The sequence below is a fragment of the Nanorana parkeri genome, unplaced genomic scaffold (assembly GCF_000935625.1).
Source record: "Nanorana parkeri isolate BGI_ZX_2015 unplaced genomic scaffold, ASM93562v1 scaffold5, whole genome shotgun sequence".
NCBI classification, from domain to species: Eukaryota; Metazoa; Chordata; class Amphibia; order Anura; family Dicroglossidae; genus Nanorana; species Nanorana parkeri.
In genome coordinates this window covers 3,911,121-3,928,596 of record NW_017306273.1, presented here as the reverse complement: position 1 = coordinate 3,928,596, position 17,476 = coordinate 3,911,121, and the positions used below count along the sequence as shown (strand labels likewise).

The 17,476-nt window shown below is 37.2% G+C and overlaps 1 protein-coding gene across 1 annotated transcript in view; it reads left to right on the top strand.

Moving 5' to 3' along the window:
• The window catches only part of PRDM16 (PR/SET domain 16), a 486,681-nt gene extending 477,280 nt beyond the window's left edge, over positions 1-9,401 (top strand). The window contains exons 15-17 of the mRNA XM_018552747.1: positions 2,311-2,550; positions 5,564-5,738; positions 9,267-9,401. Of these exons, the coding sequence (XP_018408249.1) occupies positions 2,311-2,550; positions 5,564-5,738; positions 9,267-9,401 (550 nt within the window). The remainder of the gene's footprint in view (positions 1-2,310; positions 2,551-5,563; positions 5,739-9,266) is intronic.
• Positions 9,402-17,476: the final 8,075 nt, after the last annotated feature.

Sequence of the window (17,476 nt, the reverse complement as noted above, 5' to 3'; positions counted from 1 at the left end):
GGACTTTTTTGTCTCCTAAAAAGCTGCACGAAACAGATAGACTTGTGTAGATATTTATTATTTAAAGCAATTTTAACTGATAAATGGTATAAAATTGTACAAAATTATTTATTGAAGGATTACTAGCTGAAGCGTCTTCCATGATTTTATTACTTTTCTTTCCTTCTTTCTTTCTTTTTTCCGTTCTCAATTTCTTTCTTTAGTGTTTTTTTATTTATTTTATCTCGCTACCTTTTTTTCTTTTACCTGCAAGATTTGTTGTTTTCTTTTTTTTTCCCATTTCATAGTTGTTAATAATATAAGTCAAAAATGATGGATGAAAAGTCAACATTAAAAACCCGCAGGCCACTTGAATTAGGTTGACCTGGGTAGACCTTGTTAAGTACTCATGACCCTTTTCTGATATTATTGTTGTAAGGGGATTTCAGATGAAGTTCAGCACAAAATGAGAAGGTCTCAGTATTCTGCTGAAGGAAGTACTCAGTACTTGGTTTTAATGGAAGATCTTAAAGTGTATTTCCACTTTCGCAGCCAAATTGGGATGAAACCTCTTTTATATTTGTTACACGTTTCCATTCACATAGCATAAGCTTAAGAAAAAATAAGGAATGCTTCTTGAAGTTTAAATTGTTTTTACTTGGGTTAGGGTTTTAAGCGTAAAAATTTCTTCTAGCTGCTATTTCTTTGAAATGTTAGGAGGGGCTGTGAGCAGTGAGGGGCCTAAGGTGGCTTGACCATTGTACTGTTAATGAAGCTTATTAGATAGACACAATCCTCAAATTTCAGTCCCAAGTCTTTCTATAAGGACAGACCACTGTGAAAGGACTGAGAAAAAACTGGAATCAGCCATCTAGCCTGATTTAACAAAACATCTAAAAGGTAAAAAAAAATGATTTATAAAAGTTATTTTTCAGTATGCGGTGTGAATAGGAACACATAACGAACATGTGGAGGGGTTTTCTCAAATTTGGCTGCAAAAGTGGAAATATACTTTAATATGACAATGGTGGAAAAGAGTTAAAATGTAACAGATGAGATAAGTCATGTGGTTTGCAGTCTGTGTTAATGCTGCTGAATTATGAGAAAGAAAGTTTAAAGTATGTCTAAAGCCAACATTTGTATATGTTTTTTGACAAAGATGTACTCCAGGTACGCATGGTACAATCACCCAGGGAAGTACAGGAGAAAAAAATGGGCATTAAATTGTGAATGTATTTCATATTTGAGACACTGAGCTCAAAATGTACAAAAAATTAGACCGGTTTCACACACACATGCACGTATATTGTTTATGTGTTTTTTGCGGAAGCTTCCATACATTGCTAAGTGGCCCCCAAAAAATCTTCAACAATGCAACAATGCACTGCAAAGCATACATGTTAAAAGGTTGTGGCACTTCGGTTTCCCTTTCTTGTTTCTTAGCACACACGTTGGACACCCGCGGTCTGTACTTACCAGGAGCTGCACACCAGCGAACGACACCCTGATTCCCCCCGGAGAGCCATAGAAACATTGGACTTTCTCTTTGTAACTTTTTCTTATGTTAAAGTGAGAACTGTCTAAGAGTGGATTTATATCACTGTGGAGAGATTTCCTTACGCTTCCTGTTTTTCTATGGGACAGGCAGTGAAGGGAAAACTCTTAAGCCAAAAAAAATTGTTATCTAGAGTGCAATGTCAATATTCAAACCTGAAAATAAATATAGTGTTGAAGGGTTGGATGTGACTCCAATCTTCAGGACACTAACACCCTCTTTCAGCTCTCAGTGTAAAAATAGTCCAGAGAGTGATACCAATTTATTCAAAAACTGACAGATGAAGCACTGATAGTGTGACAGCATTGATCCCGACAAATATACTGTATATGAGGGAAATGCACTTACAAGAGCATACTATAAAAGTGCTTATCTGTGGCCCAGGATCATGGTCGGTGTTCAGTCCAGAAAAGCTCTCGAACCATGGCTAGTTGCTGGAGTAGAAGCCATAAGATGTCTGGGAACCTGGGATTGGCTCAATTTGACCCACCACAGGAAGCATTATGCAGCGCCTAGTGGCATCCCATGGCCTCATTTGGACCATGGGACACAGTTGAAAAAAAAAACAGGTTCTAACTATTATAAAAGAAACATTTTGGCTTTAGATACACAATTGAAACTGAAAAACATTTTTCAATCCGTAGGACTACCACACTCAACATTGGCTATCGTTCTTTGTCTTATACAGGATTGAGCTGCTAAGGAACATATCATATTTTGTGAGACATGATTATTACTTCAAATTGTTTTGTTGTCTCCCAATTCCGGTATTTTAGAACAGAAATTCAAGACATCGATAGCAGTTCCAAGTGTTGTGGCCTAGTCAACCAGAAACCAGAAGATGTAGATGAGGATGAGGAAGATGAGTTAGAAGAAGACTATGAAGATGGAAGTCTAACAGGGAAGTCACAAGATGAAACGGTTTCCCCCTCAATGGAGACCCAGGAAGTATATGAGGAGGATGAGGAAGATGAAGAACCCACATCCCTTAATATGAGCTTTGATCACACAAGAAGGTCAGTTTTCTCTTTAAAGCTCCTTGATGTCTTGTTTGATGTATGTGACCCATTTCTATGTTACATTGCCATTGCACCTATACTAATAGAAGCAAAGGTTGCCTAACAGTCATTTAAGCACCCAGTAGCTGCATATCAATTTCACATCATGACATCTAGAAAAGTTTAAAAGTTAACATTCTTTTATAATGATGTACGGTAATTGCTTGTCATTGCTCATGGTTTTCATTGAGAAACATTTCAAATACATAGTTCAACATTAAAAAAAAGGCTTTTTCAGACTTCCGGGGAAAGTAGAAGTAGAGATGAACCTCTGGTGCTTAAACCTAGATTAAGAAGTAAAATGATAAATAATTAGATTGAAAGAATAAAAGTTAATCTTGGAAAAGGGACAAAGAGGTGCACATTCTAAATATTTCAAATAGCTATTGAGGACCCCATGTGCTGTCACTTTTTCCATGGTGTTGACCTTGGCTTGTCAACCTTGTCCAGCTTGATGGTAGGCCTGACCACAGCAATTTAACAGCAATAGCAAACAATCTGTTGTCTGTTTAGGCTCTGGTATTGGGCTGTCAAATGGCAGGGATGGTGCTTAGGCATGGAAGAGCAGAGCTTGGACTAAGTTGGACAATTTGATGCCTTTGTTGCATGAGGAGGATTTGTTTTGCCTTCCTCTGGACCAAAGCTTTAGGATTTTTGAATGACTCAGTTTGATAGATGTCAGTTCATTCATTGAAGACAGTGGGGTTGATTTGACTTTGAAAGGTGATTTTCACTTTGCACTTAGCTCAGTGAATACAGCGATAAGCAATAACTTGTGTGCAAGGAAAATAAAAAAACAGTATCTTTGCTTTGCCAAAGATGATGGACGTGGATGATGGAAGTCAGAAGAGCTTCACCTCATTCACTTAGGTAACGGAAAATTCCCTTCAGAAGTGAACAGCCTATTTGCCTTTCGTTAATCAACCCAATTGTAGCCAACATAGGAGCTCCATCTGAAGGATATCCAAGGCACGTCATATTACTTTTTGGTGTATGCTTTTTAACCATATTGTTACTTCATACACTACTCATCTATTGGGTGAGCTTCAAAGTGTTTTTAATGCCAAAACATTTCAGTTATTTTTAATCAAAGTAGGCCCCATGTGAGGCTTTTTGCTTTTCTGTGTCCTTTCGGGGAGATTTACCTTTGCTTCCTTTCACAGACATGATGTATGAGGAAACATCTCCAAAGTGAAGGGAAGTTCCTTCTTAGACAGTTTTCTTAGACAGAACAGGTGTCCCCACACTTTCCCAACCTCACCTCTAAAATTTTGAATTTCCTTCTGTACTAGAAACAATGGTCTTGAGTAATAACAGAGAAGGTAATTCTCTTAGTACCTATGGCTTTGGCAAAGGCATACTTGCACTGAACACCATGGCAATGGGTGTATGATGTACTGTAAAAGGGGGTTTTAACACTTCCACATGCTCTCCAACATAAAAAAAAAGAAAGAAGACATTTGGGCTTTACATACACTATAACTAAAAAATATATTTGAATAAAATGTTGCTATAGAGTTAGGTTTGTAATTCCTTTGTATATGAAATTCCAAAACCATTGTGGATGTGAGGCCACAAGATTTGAATACAGTCTGTTTTACTAATCCACTACATGACCTTAGTTTCGTTAGTTGCCGCTATAGGCAAACTCTCCAGGGAGGAAATGAACCATATGTTGGCTATTCTTTCTTAGTTACTACACATATAGTAGTTCTCATCTTCTAGCAATGCATGAAAAACAATATAATATTAACAATATCTGTATTCTGTACCATCCAATATGTTAACTGTATCCAGTCATTTTCATGTGTGGCTGTCTTTGTCTGTAAGTGGTTTTCCACATTCAGAGAAGGTTTTTTTTGTTGGTTTGTACACAACATTTGTGTTAGAATTTTCTCTATTCAGTCATGGCTATTTAATTCAGAGATGCTGAGCTATGATTAAAGTGACACTAAACTCGGGAGTTAAATCTTAAAAATACATTCAAGTACCTCAACTATTAACAAAAATGTATCTTATTCATGTATCACTCGGCTGTAGATCCTCAAATCATCTCTGAATTGGTGCTGACACTGTCCTTCCTTCTGGAGGGTGGGGCTACTTTTATTCCCCATGGTCCCTGTGTGTGTGTTGTAAGGTAGCCACAGCTCTAAGCTCACTCCTGGGATGGACTACAATCTCAAGTTTAGTTTACTAGTTTGTATTGAAATTATAGTCCCTCACGGGAGCAAGCTTGTACACATTGTGTGGAAGCAATGGTCCCTCTGTAGAGGTTCCATGCACCCTTTGATGAACTAGAGCTAGAGCTCTCCAATCATCAAGGAGCATGAGCTTTGCTTGTTAGAGAGATCTAACTCTAATTCAAGCAGGGTGTGTGTCAAAACTGCAGAGAGACTACTGCTTCCACACATAATGCAAGGGTCCTTCTCTAAGACTTTGCTCTCCTTTTTATGCATCTGTATTTAAACAGAAGGTTCAGTAGGGCTTTAAGGGCTGCTGAGGGGAAGCAAGTGGTCTGTATTTGTAATGAGTAGATATGGCTGCGGTCCTTTTGCTGTAATGAGTCGATACGACTGCGGCTTTTGTCTCCAATGAGTAGATCTGGCTATGGCAAGGGCATCTTTGCACTGCACACAATGGCAATCGGTGTACGATGCATAAAGCCAGAGGGAATAGCAAAAATAAAGCATTAACTGTCTGCACAAAACAGTGTACAAGCCAATCATTTAAAAAACTTTGAAAGTGAAAAACCACCGTCAACTTGTCCATTTATTCCACGTAGAGTCTTATGACCTTTACCCATCACTGACTGTCTCTTTCCGTGCATGTGGCCTGTGTCTGTAAATCGCATTACATGTGCATGCCTAGCACCAGATCCTGTAGCAAATTTGCACCATTGGCTAGCCTGAATGAAGGGTGGAACAGCTAATGAAGGGTCATCCCCTTCCCCTCCCCATGGTCATTGGTACAGGTGTATTGAGGAGGAAGATGCCCGTCTGTTAGATGTGGAGCAAATTCCGAATTTTGGGAAGGGGCTGGACCTTCGAAAAGCAGCAGAGGAAGCATTTGACGCAAAAGATGTGTTTAATTCCACCTTAGACTCTGAGGCATTAAAAGAATCACTGTACAGGCAGGCAAAAACCCAGGTAGGTAAAGACTACAGACTTATTTTACAAAGCTTGCCTCGCGAACTATATTTATACAGCTTCAATTAATACAGTATAGTGTTGTTTATATATACTCTGCAGTAAAAAGATAAAAAAATTATATATTTTTTTATTCTTCACTTCCAAAATCCCAAATGTAAAAAAAATTACAAAAATTGCAAATAACATCCTATTTTTTTTTTGGTCCATCTAGACCCAGATGGATTAAGCCCGAATTAATTAGAATTTGCTTTGAAAATTATAAAAGGGTTTACCCAGTTTGGTTATTTTTGACATCACATTAATCACCTAATGAAAATAAATTATCAAATAACCACATTTGATTTTCATATTGTAATGAGTGACCCAATTCTTGCATAGCAGCCTTATAGACAGAAGAATTGGCTCTGGTGGAAAAGCATTACCGCCATTTAAAGGAGAAAAACCTGCATCCAAAATTAGGGGAATTGCAGACGTTTGGTGACACAAGTCACTTGATTTTCACACTGCAACTTTTCAGAGTCGACAAGAAAGTAAAATGCTGGTTTTGCAACTTTGTCTTGTCTTCTGTTTCAAAGCAAATCATTTGCATGTTTCTGTTACGTGTCGGCTAATTTTGCTCAATGTACTAACTGTCTGTCTTCAATGGTGAATTACATGTGAATTTAAAACAAGAAACCTTAAAAATTTCAATTAAATAAACCTTAACTTGTACTATGTCATGAGAAAGAAAAGATAATACATCTCATACCAAACACACAATATGCTGGTATTGTGTCTACACACAATATTATTATTACACAATATGCTTGAAGTGTATTTTTACATTGTTAATGTTCTTGTTATTGGCTGTATATAAAGCATGTTCCTCGGGGTCTGGGTTTAAGAGAGCATAGTCTTCAATCTATTTAAACGGTATCACAGTATTTGTAGCAGACAAAACTGTACTGAGGGCTAAAACAAAAATGTGTTCCCTAACAAAACACAATATGCTTGGTGCTACATTGGTAATATTTTTGGTTTTGGATGTGTAAATAACAAATGTTCTTTAGTTGCTGGGTTTAGGAGTGCATAGTTGTTAATCTAATACAACTATAAATTTCTGTTTAGTAGACAGATACTAAAAGTGCGCTCATGGCAATTTAAAGAGTAATGGCATTGCTAGGAACAGGCAAAATAGACAGAATCTATCAAATTTGTGATAAGAGAAACATGACCTCTCCTTTTCAAAATACTGGTCATCTGGTTTCCATGATGATCCTCTTTAATTCTTTTGGGTTAATTTATGAAAACATAAGAAGATATTCCCTTTTCAAAGTGACTCTTCGGTTATCTTAAAGTGACACTAAACTCAGGAGTTAATTCTTAAAAATACATTCAAGTACCTTAACAATTAACAAAAATGTATCTTATTTGTGTATCACTCGGCTGTAGATCCTCCAATCATCTCTGAATAGCTGCTGACACTGTCCTTCCTTCTGAAGGGGGCTACTATTGTTCCCCATGGTCCCTGTGTGTGTTGTAAAGCAGTCACCGCTCCAAGCTCACTCCTGTGATGGACTACAATCTCAATACAAATGATTAAAGGAGAACTATATGCTTTTCACTCACCTCATAGTTCTAGCCGACCTGTGACAATGAGACTGTCACAGGTCGGCTCAGTAGATCGGGAGGTGAGCGAACACATACAGCTCTCTGCCATGACAGGTTAGGGGCTGGATTCCCCCCTCCCCGCTGACTGGTGGAATGGACGGGGGAGGGGGCGGGTACAGCTGGCTCTGCCTTTAGCTAGGCAGAGCCAGCTGTCCCCGCCCCCTCCCCCGTCCATTCCACCAGTCAGCGGGGAGGGGGGAATCCAGCCCCTAACCTGTCATGGCAGAGAGCTGTATGTGTTCGCTCACCTCCCGATCTACTGAGCCGACCTGTGACAGTCTCATTGTCACAGGTCGGCTAGAACTATGAGGTGAGTGAAAAGCATATAGTTCTCCTTTAATCATTTGTATTGAGATTGTAGTCCATCACAGGAGTGAGCTTGGAGCGGTGACTGCTTTACAACACACACAGGGACCATGGGGTACAAAAGTAGTCACCCCCCAGAAGGAAGGACAGTGTCAGCACCAATTCAGGGATGATTGGAGGATCTACAGCAGAGTGTACTGGACCATAAAAAATCTGGAGCAGATGTGCATGGCAACCAATCAGCTTCTCTCTTTCATGTTTAAATCTTAACTGACCAAACTAAAGAGAGAAGCCGATTGGTTGCCATGCACATCTGCTCCAGATTTTGTATGCTCCCGTTTTGATAAATTCCTCTCAATGTTGTTAATAGTAAAGGTACTTGAATGTATTTTTAAGATTTAACTCCTAAATTTAGTGTCACTTTATTCAATATGGTTAAGATAAGTTCACATTGTATTCCAAACCATGTGTAATAGAAATACAAAAACGCAAAGTTCTTGCTTGGATATGGATGGATTTGACAGGAAGTGCATGCAACCTCGTACTCCATCAGCAAAGTGAAAATTTTTTTTTTTAGAGTGAAGTTCTCTGGCCCTTTAGTATATCAGGTTGAACTGAATTACTAAGCCAAGTATGCAGATAAAGATTTGTGACGTTACCTTGACTTGCTCAGAGTAAAGGTTACTAAACTTTTATCTATATCAGGGCAGGATAAGAGTCTGCAATTGTTTATTTTGTATAATTTTGAACATAATTGTACCAACATGTTCCAAAGGGGATACACGGAGTACAGAACTGTCATTGACAGTCCATGAGCCCCGCATGACTTTAAATCCAATATTGTTGATATATTTACAAAAGAAAAAAAAAATAATCAAGGCAACTGGACTTGATGTATTTTTTGGAAGACATTTCGCTGGTCATCCGACCAGTTTTTCAATTCATAGGTTCTAGCTAGTCGGAAAATCAGCGAAACGTCATCTAGAAAAATACAGCGAGTCCAGCTGCCTTGATTTATGACCTGGATAAATGAGAACCTTCAGAGACTACGGAAGAACCCTGGGGCCATGCTAAACAAAAAAATATGAAACATAATTTTGTGTTTCAAAGTCAGAATTCTGTGTTTGAAAGACAAAATTCTGTGTTTAAAAGTCAGAATTCTGACTTTTAAGCTCAGAATTCTGACTTTTAAACACAGAATTCTGACTTTCAACCTCAGAATTCTGACTTTCAACCTCAGAATTCTGACTTTCAAACTCAGAATTCTGACTTTTAAACACAGAATTCTGACTTTCAAACTCAGAATTCTGACTTTCAAACTCAGAATTCTGACTTTTAAACACAAAATTATGTTTCATATTTTTTTAGCATGGCCCCAGGGCCCTTCCCTAAGAGACAGACCCATTGAAAGGCCAATTTAATCACAAGCCAGTTAACCAACCACCATGATTTTAGGACTGTGAGTGGAGAGCATAAAACTCCATCCCAAAAGTGCATTATCAATAAACGTGTAATCCAGATTTTATTCTATTTCCTGTCATATATGTATCTTTTTGTTCCCCTCCACAGGCTTATGCAATGATGTTATCACTTTCTGAAAATGCTTCACTTCATACTTCTTCCCACAATTCCCTGGACGCTTGGTTAAACATGGCAGGAGCAGCATCAGAATCTGGGACTTTTAACCCTATGAACCATTTGTAAAATAAATAAAGAAAAATAAATACATCATCATCAATGCTAATGAGGCTTACACAAAATGTTGCAATGTCGCCCTTTTTTTTTTTTTAAAGAAAAAAGAAGATAAAGCGAAGGCATCAACAGGGACATCTAGGTCTTTAGGACGCAAATTGCCAATTGCTTTGATTTTTTGCAACTGTTCTGTCAAATTTTGAACATTTTTGGCGGGGTCCTCTCAAAATTGTAACCTCTCTGTTGGGTCAGGTCATACTGTACACAAATCACACCGGTCTTGTTTTTAATTTCCTTTTTTTTCAAATTAAAATACATGTATATGCATAATCTGTATATCTAAAAAACCACTAGGAATATTTTAGTTGGCAAAAAAAACAAAACCTTAAACTTTAGATACCCACATAACGGGTGTAACTTTTCATGGTGCTGTACAAAATTCCTTTGTAGTGCAAAGCTGTAGTTAAATAAAATATCAAATCCCAATAATATCTCTCGACTTGTTAAGCAAAAGTTCACCTATGTGCCTGACATTGAGTGACTGTATGAAAAACAAAATATATCTATATATATATTTTTAAATCAAATTAACGACTTCAGCTGAGAAATCGCATCTACGCTAAATTAAGAGGTGTGAACACACTTTCCTACGGCAACTGCATTTACATTAAAAACGGTAAAGACTTGACCTAATGCAATATAGTAAAAAAAAAAGTTTTAGAATTTTAATATTGTATCATATAATCCATATCCCATCACAGAGACATTTCCCAAATTTGACGACTTGGTAATGGAAAGCAAAAAAGTTGGACAGACTTTTTTGTACCATACCATGTAGAATCCCAGTGATTAAGTTTATATGCCGTATATATATAGATATAGGTATATCTATATATAGACATATATATATATATATACAGATATATATATATCTATCTATCTATATATGTATATAGATAGATATATATATAGATATATGTATCTATCTATATCTATATATAGATAGATATATATAGATATATATAGATCTATAGATATATTATATACACAAATAGTGGTTATTGTTTTGGTCCAGATTACATTGAACCTAGGTAGCTTTCACTCTGTACTGATGTCTGCACTTACAAAAAAAATGTACATTTTCAAATTATTTTGAAAACAAAAACTTTTCTGTCATTATCTGATGTAGCTTGAAAGTACTTAAAGCTGCTTGTACAGTCATTTTATATGACCCTGAGGATTTTAGACTCAACATTCCTTTTTTGGTAGCTATATAGATATACAAAAATATTTAAAAATTAGTCTAAAAAAAAAAATAATAATAATCTGTATATATGATGTAATTTGCCCCCTCTGGTCTGTTTCTCGTTTCTCTTCTAATACAGTATTTTTGATTAGATTTCATATTTGTGAAATGTTTAATATAAAACAAACTTAGTGAAGGACCAAAACAGAGTCATACAGTTTTGTGCTGTACAGTTTAAAAAGGTGTTAGATGACTACATGTGCCAAATAAGGTTAAACAAATTTTGGTTGTCACTTGCAGATTACAGCTTTAAAAGTATCAAATTCATAAACAACTTCCTTTTTTTGTTTTGTTCACTCGATACATTGATGAAGCTGTGATCAACTGTCATTTTTTTAATGACTACCATAACCGATATTGCTGCGGTGTTCCGGACAATCATGTGTTTGTATTTTTTTTTCCTAATTATTCCTGTCTTAAAAAAAAATATGATTTTTTTTTCCTAATGGTTCACTTAAGCAAACTGTAATGTTGTGATTTTAAAAAAAAAGAAAAGATTTCACGATTACGCAATGATGAGTGCCATATAGCTGAAATATGTCACTGTCTGATAACTCAAAAACTTTAAAAAGCACTCTGTAATGTACTGTATAAAAAAAAAAAAAGCACTAGACACCTGGTTGAATTAAAGATGTAAATATCTAGGATTGTGCAAAAAAAAATGTAGTGAAAGAATGTCTACATATCCGTTGATCTGAGGCTTTAAAAGCCACATCATTTGACAGGGGGCTGAGTCAAGGCAGTGATGATCCACGTCACGTGTTGTATAGAAAGAAAAATAATTATATGTTGCAGTTTCTTATCTTAATGGCATTTCTTTGTATACACTGGAGGAGATTTAAACAACCCAAAATATTTTTTATGTTTTAAGACATATGTCGGATTCTGAAACGTTTTTGAAGAGCCTGTGTCATGCTATGCTCCATCTCTTAGCGAGGACAGCCGAAATTTTTGCAAAGTAAAATGCGTAAAAGATCCGGGACATGTCTTCCATTTCTACGCGATGTTTCTATGGCAGTTACCGAATAATTCAACATTTTTTACAGTTCTTACTTATAATTTAAACTGCAAAACCCCAAAAAAATGTATTGGTCTTATGTTAGCAATTTCCGCAAAAATGGATCTAGCTCAAGTATAAGCCATTTAGCTGTGGGGGGACATACGGTGGAAATGATTTCCAAAATGATAAGTTCCTATTGATTTTTGAATGCAATGCAATGGGTTCAACATCAAATCTGTGCCAAATCAAACCATCTTGTGCATTAAATCAAGCCGCTTTCTATTTATATGAGAATGAAATCGCATAAGCAGCACCAAATCTAATTATTTTAAGACTTATTGCAAGGATTAAATGCTAATTTTTGCCTAGCGTACCAGTAGAAAGTATTTTTGCTTACCTTATCCCTAGCTCCCCCTCTTCTCTTCAACGCTCCGGCCGGTGGGTGAGCCTTCGGCATCTCACTTGCAGTGCAGGACTTGTGGTCCTTGGGTGGGCCTTCAGGATGCTCATTTTTGCCTAGGGTACCCGGGGAAAAAAATGTCTTACCTTATCCCTAGCTACCCTTGCATTCAGTGCTCATCTCTTCTCTTCAATGCTCCGGCTGGTGGGTGGGCCTTGGGGGCACTTGCAGTGCAGGACTGATGCTCCTGCATTGAACCTAATGAAGTCATAGCTGCAATGATCCGACATGTGAGTGGGCCTTTGGCATGCTCATTTTTGCCTAGTGTACCAGGAGAAAAAAAATGTCTTACCTTATCCCTAGCTCCACTTGCAGCTGGTGCTCACTTCTCTTCAACCCTCCAACTTGTGGGTGAGCCTTCTCCATCTTACTTGCAGTGCAGGACTGATGCTCCTGCATTGAACGTAATTATGTCACTGCTGCCACTGCTGTTAGGAGCACTGAAGAGATGAGGTTGTGCATGGAAGGAGGAGCCTGCAGGAGCGAGGGATGAGGTAAGCAAATGTGCTTTTTACTAATACTGTAGGCAAAAACAAGCATTTAGGGTGGGTTCACACCATATGCATTGGTACTGCGTTGGCTGTTGTCTCCGGCACAGCCCCAATGCAAGACAAGGCAATTTGCTCGGTTTACACCACCGCAATGCACAGGTGCTGCACTGGTGTGCACTGAAATAAAGTACAGCATGCCGCATTTTTAAGAGCAGTGAGATGCGACCCAGTACAACCACCCCCAACCCACTGGCCTATAGAACTTAATGAAATATCACAAAAAGGACATCAGCACTTCGGCACTGTGTCAGGCACCGGATACCAACCGCTGTGCATTTTGTGCGGCTGGTGTGAATTTGCTCTTAAGCCCCCCCCACGTACACACTGCAAGGGCTCCTTTTTTAATTCCTCAGAGTCCGGCTTTAAACATAGGCCACTTGCTTCTGGACTTGCATAAAGTTATACTAACAAATCTGCGAGAGAGATCCCCCCGTCTCCCAATTCATAAGCATTTCCCTGTGGAACATGGTTTAAAAATGGAATGAAATATCAGCAGGAAATAATAAAAAGTTCAAATACATTCACACACAACTGCTTCCCCTTAAAGTCAATTAATCTTGAGCAGTCTCTTTTTTTGTCGATTGCTGTGAAGTGTTGCATTAAAAATTTGAGATTGCCTACTATGCACAGAATCAACATGCTTTCAAAGGAAGTTTTACTTTCTTAAACGGTGGGCATTACTTAATGATACATCGCATGTAATTGGCAGTAATTTTTATTAATAGATCGTTAATTTACAGTAGTAAACACAATATTTTTTTGCAACAGATATAATAAAGTCATAAAACGTCCATTATGCTTAAAGAAAACTTTGTACAAATATTTTAGTCATTTAAGAGAAAAAAAAAAATGTCTCAGTGAATGCACTAAAGGTTTAGAGCTTCGTGCTGTGTATCTTGGAAGGGGCCCAAGTTCTTAAAACAGTGAGCTGTCAAATAAAGCATTTCTTTGAAATAATTCCCTTTAGAATGCGAACTACAAAAAAGGAAATTAAATAGAAGGCGACTCCCCTCTACTGTTTCTCGAAAATGGAGGCTTCCAAAAAAATAAAGTGCTGTTATTAAAAATAAATCCCGTGATACGTTGCCATGTGCAATAGGGAATTTCGTTTTGACAAAAGCATGTCCCTATATATAATTATATTATTATATATTATTAAAGTAAGCATTATTCAACTCTCTGTTAAACACGACAAATGTTTCTTCTGATAAACTTTGGAGGATGTGGTTATTTTTCAAAGCCAGTCCATTAATTTTCCAAATCAAACATCACACTCCTTAGTGATCCTTCTACCATTGTATGATGTTTGTTTTTTTTAAATAAAAATGTCAGATCAGCAATATTACTAGGAAATAAAAAACATGACGTCACCCAATCTGAATTTTTCTTCTCATGATTTGGATGATCTCACAAATATAAAATTTGATTTTTTGTTTTAAGTCTACCAGTCAATTTTAATAAACTTATCTCCAGGGCATTTGGAAGGGTACAAAAATCCCAAATATATTAATAAAAGCTATTTTGTAAGAACAAATTTTAACTAACAAGAAGATTTTTTTTCTATACATCTTATAAATGAAAACCCTTTAACCTATTAAGTTTAGGCGTTCCTTACATGGCAACACTTTAATAAATATGGATAGATTGAAAACATTTAATAGTTATGGGTCATTTACATCAATCTTTGGAAAAAATATATTTTATTTTACTTATTTAAATGCATATAACAATTTTTTAAAGCCTATTGTAGTGAACACGGAGCCGTTTGCATCAGCCCTTGCCCAACAAGAGCTTACAATTTAAAGTTGAACCAGTTTTGATTTGAATCGAGTTATCCTACCAGCATGTGTTGGAATGGTGGGAAAAAGTCAGAACACCCTTCACATGTGATCAGTGGCGCCCGAGTGACACCAATGGAGGGGTAACACCAAAATGACAGACAGTCGTTTTGGTGTCACCCTCCTCTGAAAAGTCGGGCACTCGGTCATGAACCGAGCACCCGACAGTTTTGGGAGCAAGGAGGGGACACGGCGGCATACCTCATCCCGCCGGGTGACTGTTCCCTGCTCTCCCTGCCGGCCTCCATCATCAAGACGGCCGCCGGCAGGTATCAATAAGATCGCCACTGCGCTTGCATGCACGGTAACGTCACGGCAGGATGTCACCCGGTAACCGCTCCAGGTGACACCCGGCCTCGGGACACCCCTGCTTATGATAGACTCATTTTTTAATAAAGCACTTAAATATTTTTGGTTTTGTATGTTCATAATTGTTTGTAGTGAATTACAAGCACTTAGAGTAGCTGGTGTTGAGGTCAGGTGGATCATATTATGGGGGGTGACTAAGCAAGTCGTATTCTGTTACTCAAAAAATCTTTTCTTATAAGGGCCTGCTCTTACCAATATTGGGGGGTACTCGCAGGTCAGTGGAAGGTCCGTTGACTTGCAGTTGTAACTTCCGATTTCATTCCCTCCCATTGCATAGATTTTTTCTTTTTGCAAATCTTTATGTGAAATAATATGTCCTGAGTGGACATTCTGTATTTCCCTGGGTTTCTTTGTGTTGCATTGTGTTTTTCACATTTTGCATTGCGTTACTTTTTTTTCCCGGTGCGGCAGTGTGAACTGTCCCCATTCACACCCTTTCAGTTTTCGGTGCCCATGCATAAAAAAAAACAGATGCTAACTCAACAGATCTGGTGTGAATGTGGCCTTAGACCCCATTCATATTTCTTCTCTATGCCACCAGTTATTACACAATCTTTTTGTAATATTAACAGGTTGTTTTCACAAAAGGGTGAAGAGTTTGGAGAAGGAAGGAGAAGTGCACAATCTAGGACAACATAGCTGAACTGGAAAGTGAGCTGAATTGGAGAATGTTTCCAAATCAGCTATGTTGTCCTAGATTGTTCACTTCTCCTGCCTTCTCCAAGCCCTTCACCCTTCTGTGAATAACCCCCGGAAATAATAAAGATTGATACTTTTTTTGCATTCACTGAGCATTAGTTGAGTACAAAATCATTGGGAATATATTTCAAGCATGTTGTCCACAAGGGAAATAATAGATTACATTTGCAGAGCATACATACAGATACCTGCTACGTTGGTCAATGCCGGTCCATGCTGATCACATGACCAGTGGTTAATATTAAATGTAATAAGTGACAAGTGTTTCGATTGTAAAACTTTTTGAAACTAAGTTATTGTAGGAGAAAAAAGTAAGACTTGCTCATTAAACGAGTTTGCTCACATTCAATCAACAATGCAATAAATAAAAAATTCTGTAACCCAGCTCATTAAAATTTACGGTGCTGAAGTCAAACGACGCATTCTGGCTGGTTCGTAAGGGTACTTTCAATCTGACCCCATAGGGCACATGTGTCAAGGCCCAGGGGCCGAATCCGGCCCACCATGCTATTTCCTAGACTTCTACTTTCAGATCTAGGTATTAAGTTATTACTAAAACCAGTGATCATCGAATGCAGAGGCAATTATGATAAAGATTAGATACATTTATATAGTCTTACAGGCCCTTCGAGGGCAACCATGATGTTGATGTGGCCCAATAAATTGAGTTTGACACCCCTGACCTAGGGTATACAATTGACGAGCAAATATCCAGGATTTTAAACCATAATCAAACAATATATTTTTCAATCATGTATAACAGGACCAATTATTTTTCTGCCCATTAAGGACTTTTTGTGTTTTTATTTAGTTTTTTTTTTTTGCATTTTAAATCCCACCTACAAAATGAAAGAGCATTTTATAATTCCATCTGTTTTAATATTTAATATCGAACCACAAGATTTGTAATTTTTTTTTTCCATCGAGAAGATGAGGCATGCTACTAAGTCTCTTTTTTTTTTTTTAAATTGTCCTCTTTGAAACTGCAGTGATATTCATGAGATGGCAGTACGTTACCGACCCATAAATACTTTCTTCTCTTGTATCCCCTGTTACATTGTACATTGCTGGAAAGTGAAAACAGTTGTAAATGTCTGGATTTAATTTCAATGTTTTAGAGAAAAAAAAAACTAAAAATTTTTGGGAACAAGTTTGATGCTTGTTCCAATTCCCTCTGGGTTGTATATTGCTTCTGTTATGTTCCTAGGTAAATCTGTGCATGACTGGTGGGTGGATGCTGTTAATATGAAAATTTTAAATCGCTTATGTGGAAAAAAAAAATATAAAGAAAATGATATGAAGTGTAGAAAAAAAAATACAAAAAGCGATTTTTTTTTGTGGGGAGGGAAAAATTTTTTTTTTGATGCTTGTGATAAAAAAAAAAAAAGACAAATGTACTTGAGTAGAGAAATTCCTTAAGATAATGAATAAGAAAAGCTGATTTTGAGTTTAATGCTGTAGAATAGGAATGTATACCAAAATGTAATCTTTCCAATGCTACAATGAATTTATACATGAGATTGATATGCAATAAACCTGTGTGCTTTTTTAAAAGCTGCTCCTTTTTTTTTTGTTGATTTTGCTAAAAAAAAACAAAAAATTTAATTATTTGATTATTTTATTGTAGGGGCAGATCATTATATATAAATGATCATGGGCAGATAACCACTGCAGATGAAATATAGAAATCAAATAACAAATCATTTAACATAAATGACCTTACTGAAAATATATAATGGGTCAGGCCGTCGAAATTTGACATTTCACATTCTGGCCAGAGAAGATTATTTCCTCCTGCTCCCTACCCACGACCCCCCCCCATCTCCCCCACTTCCCCCCACCTGAACAAACACACATACACCCC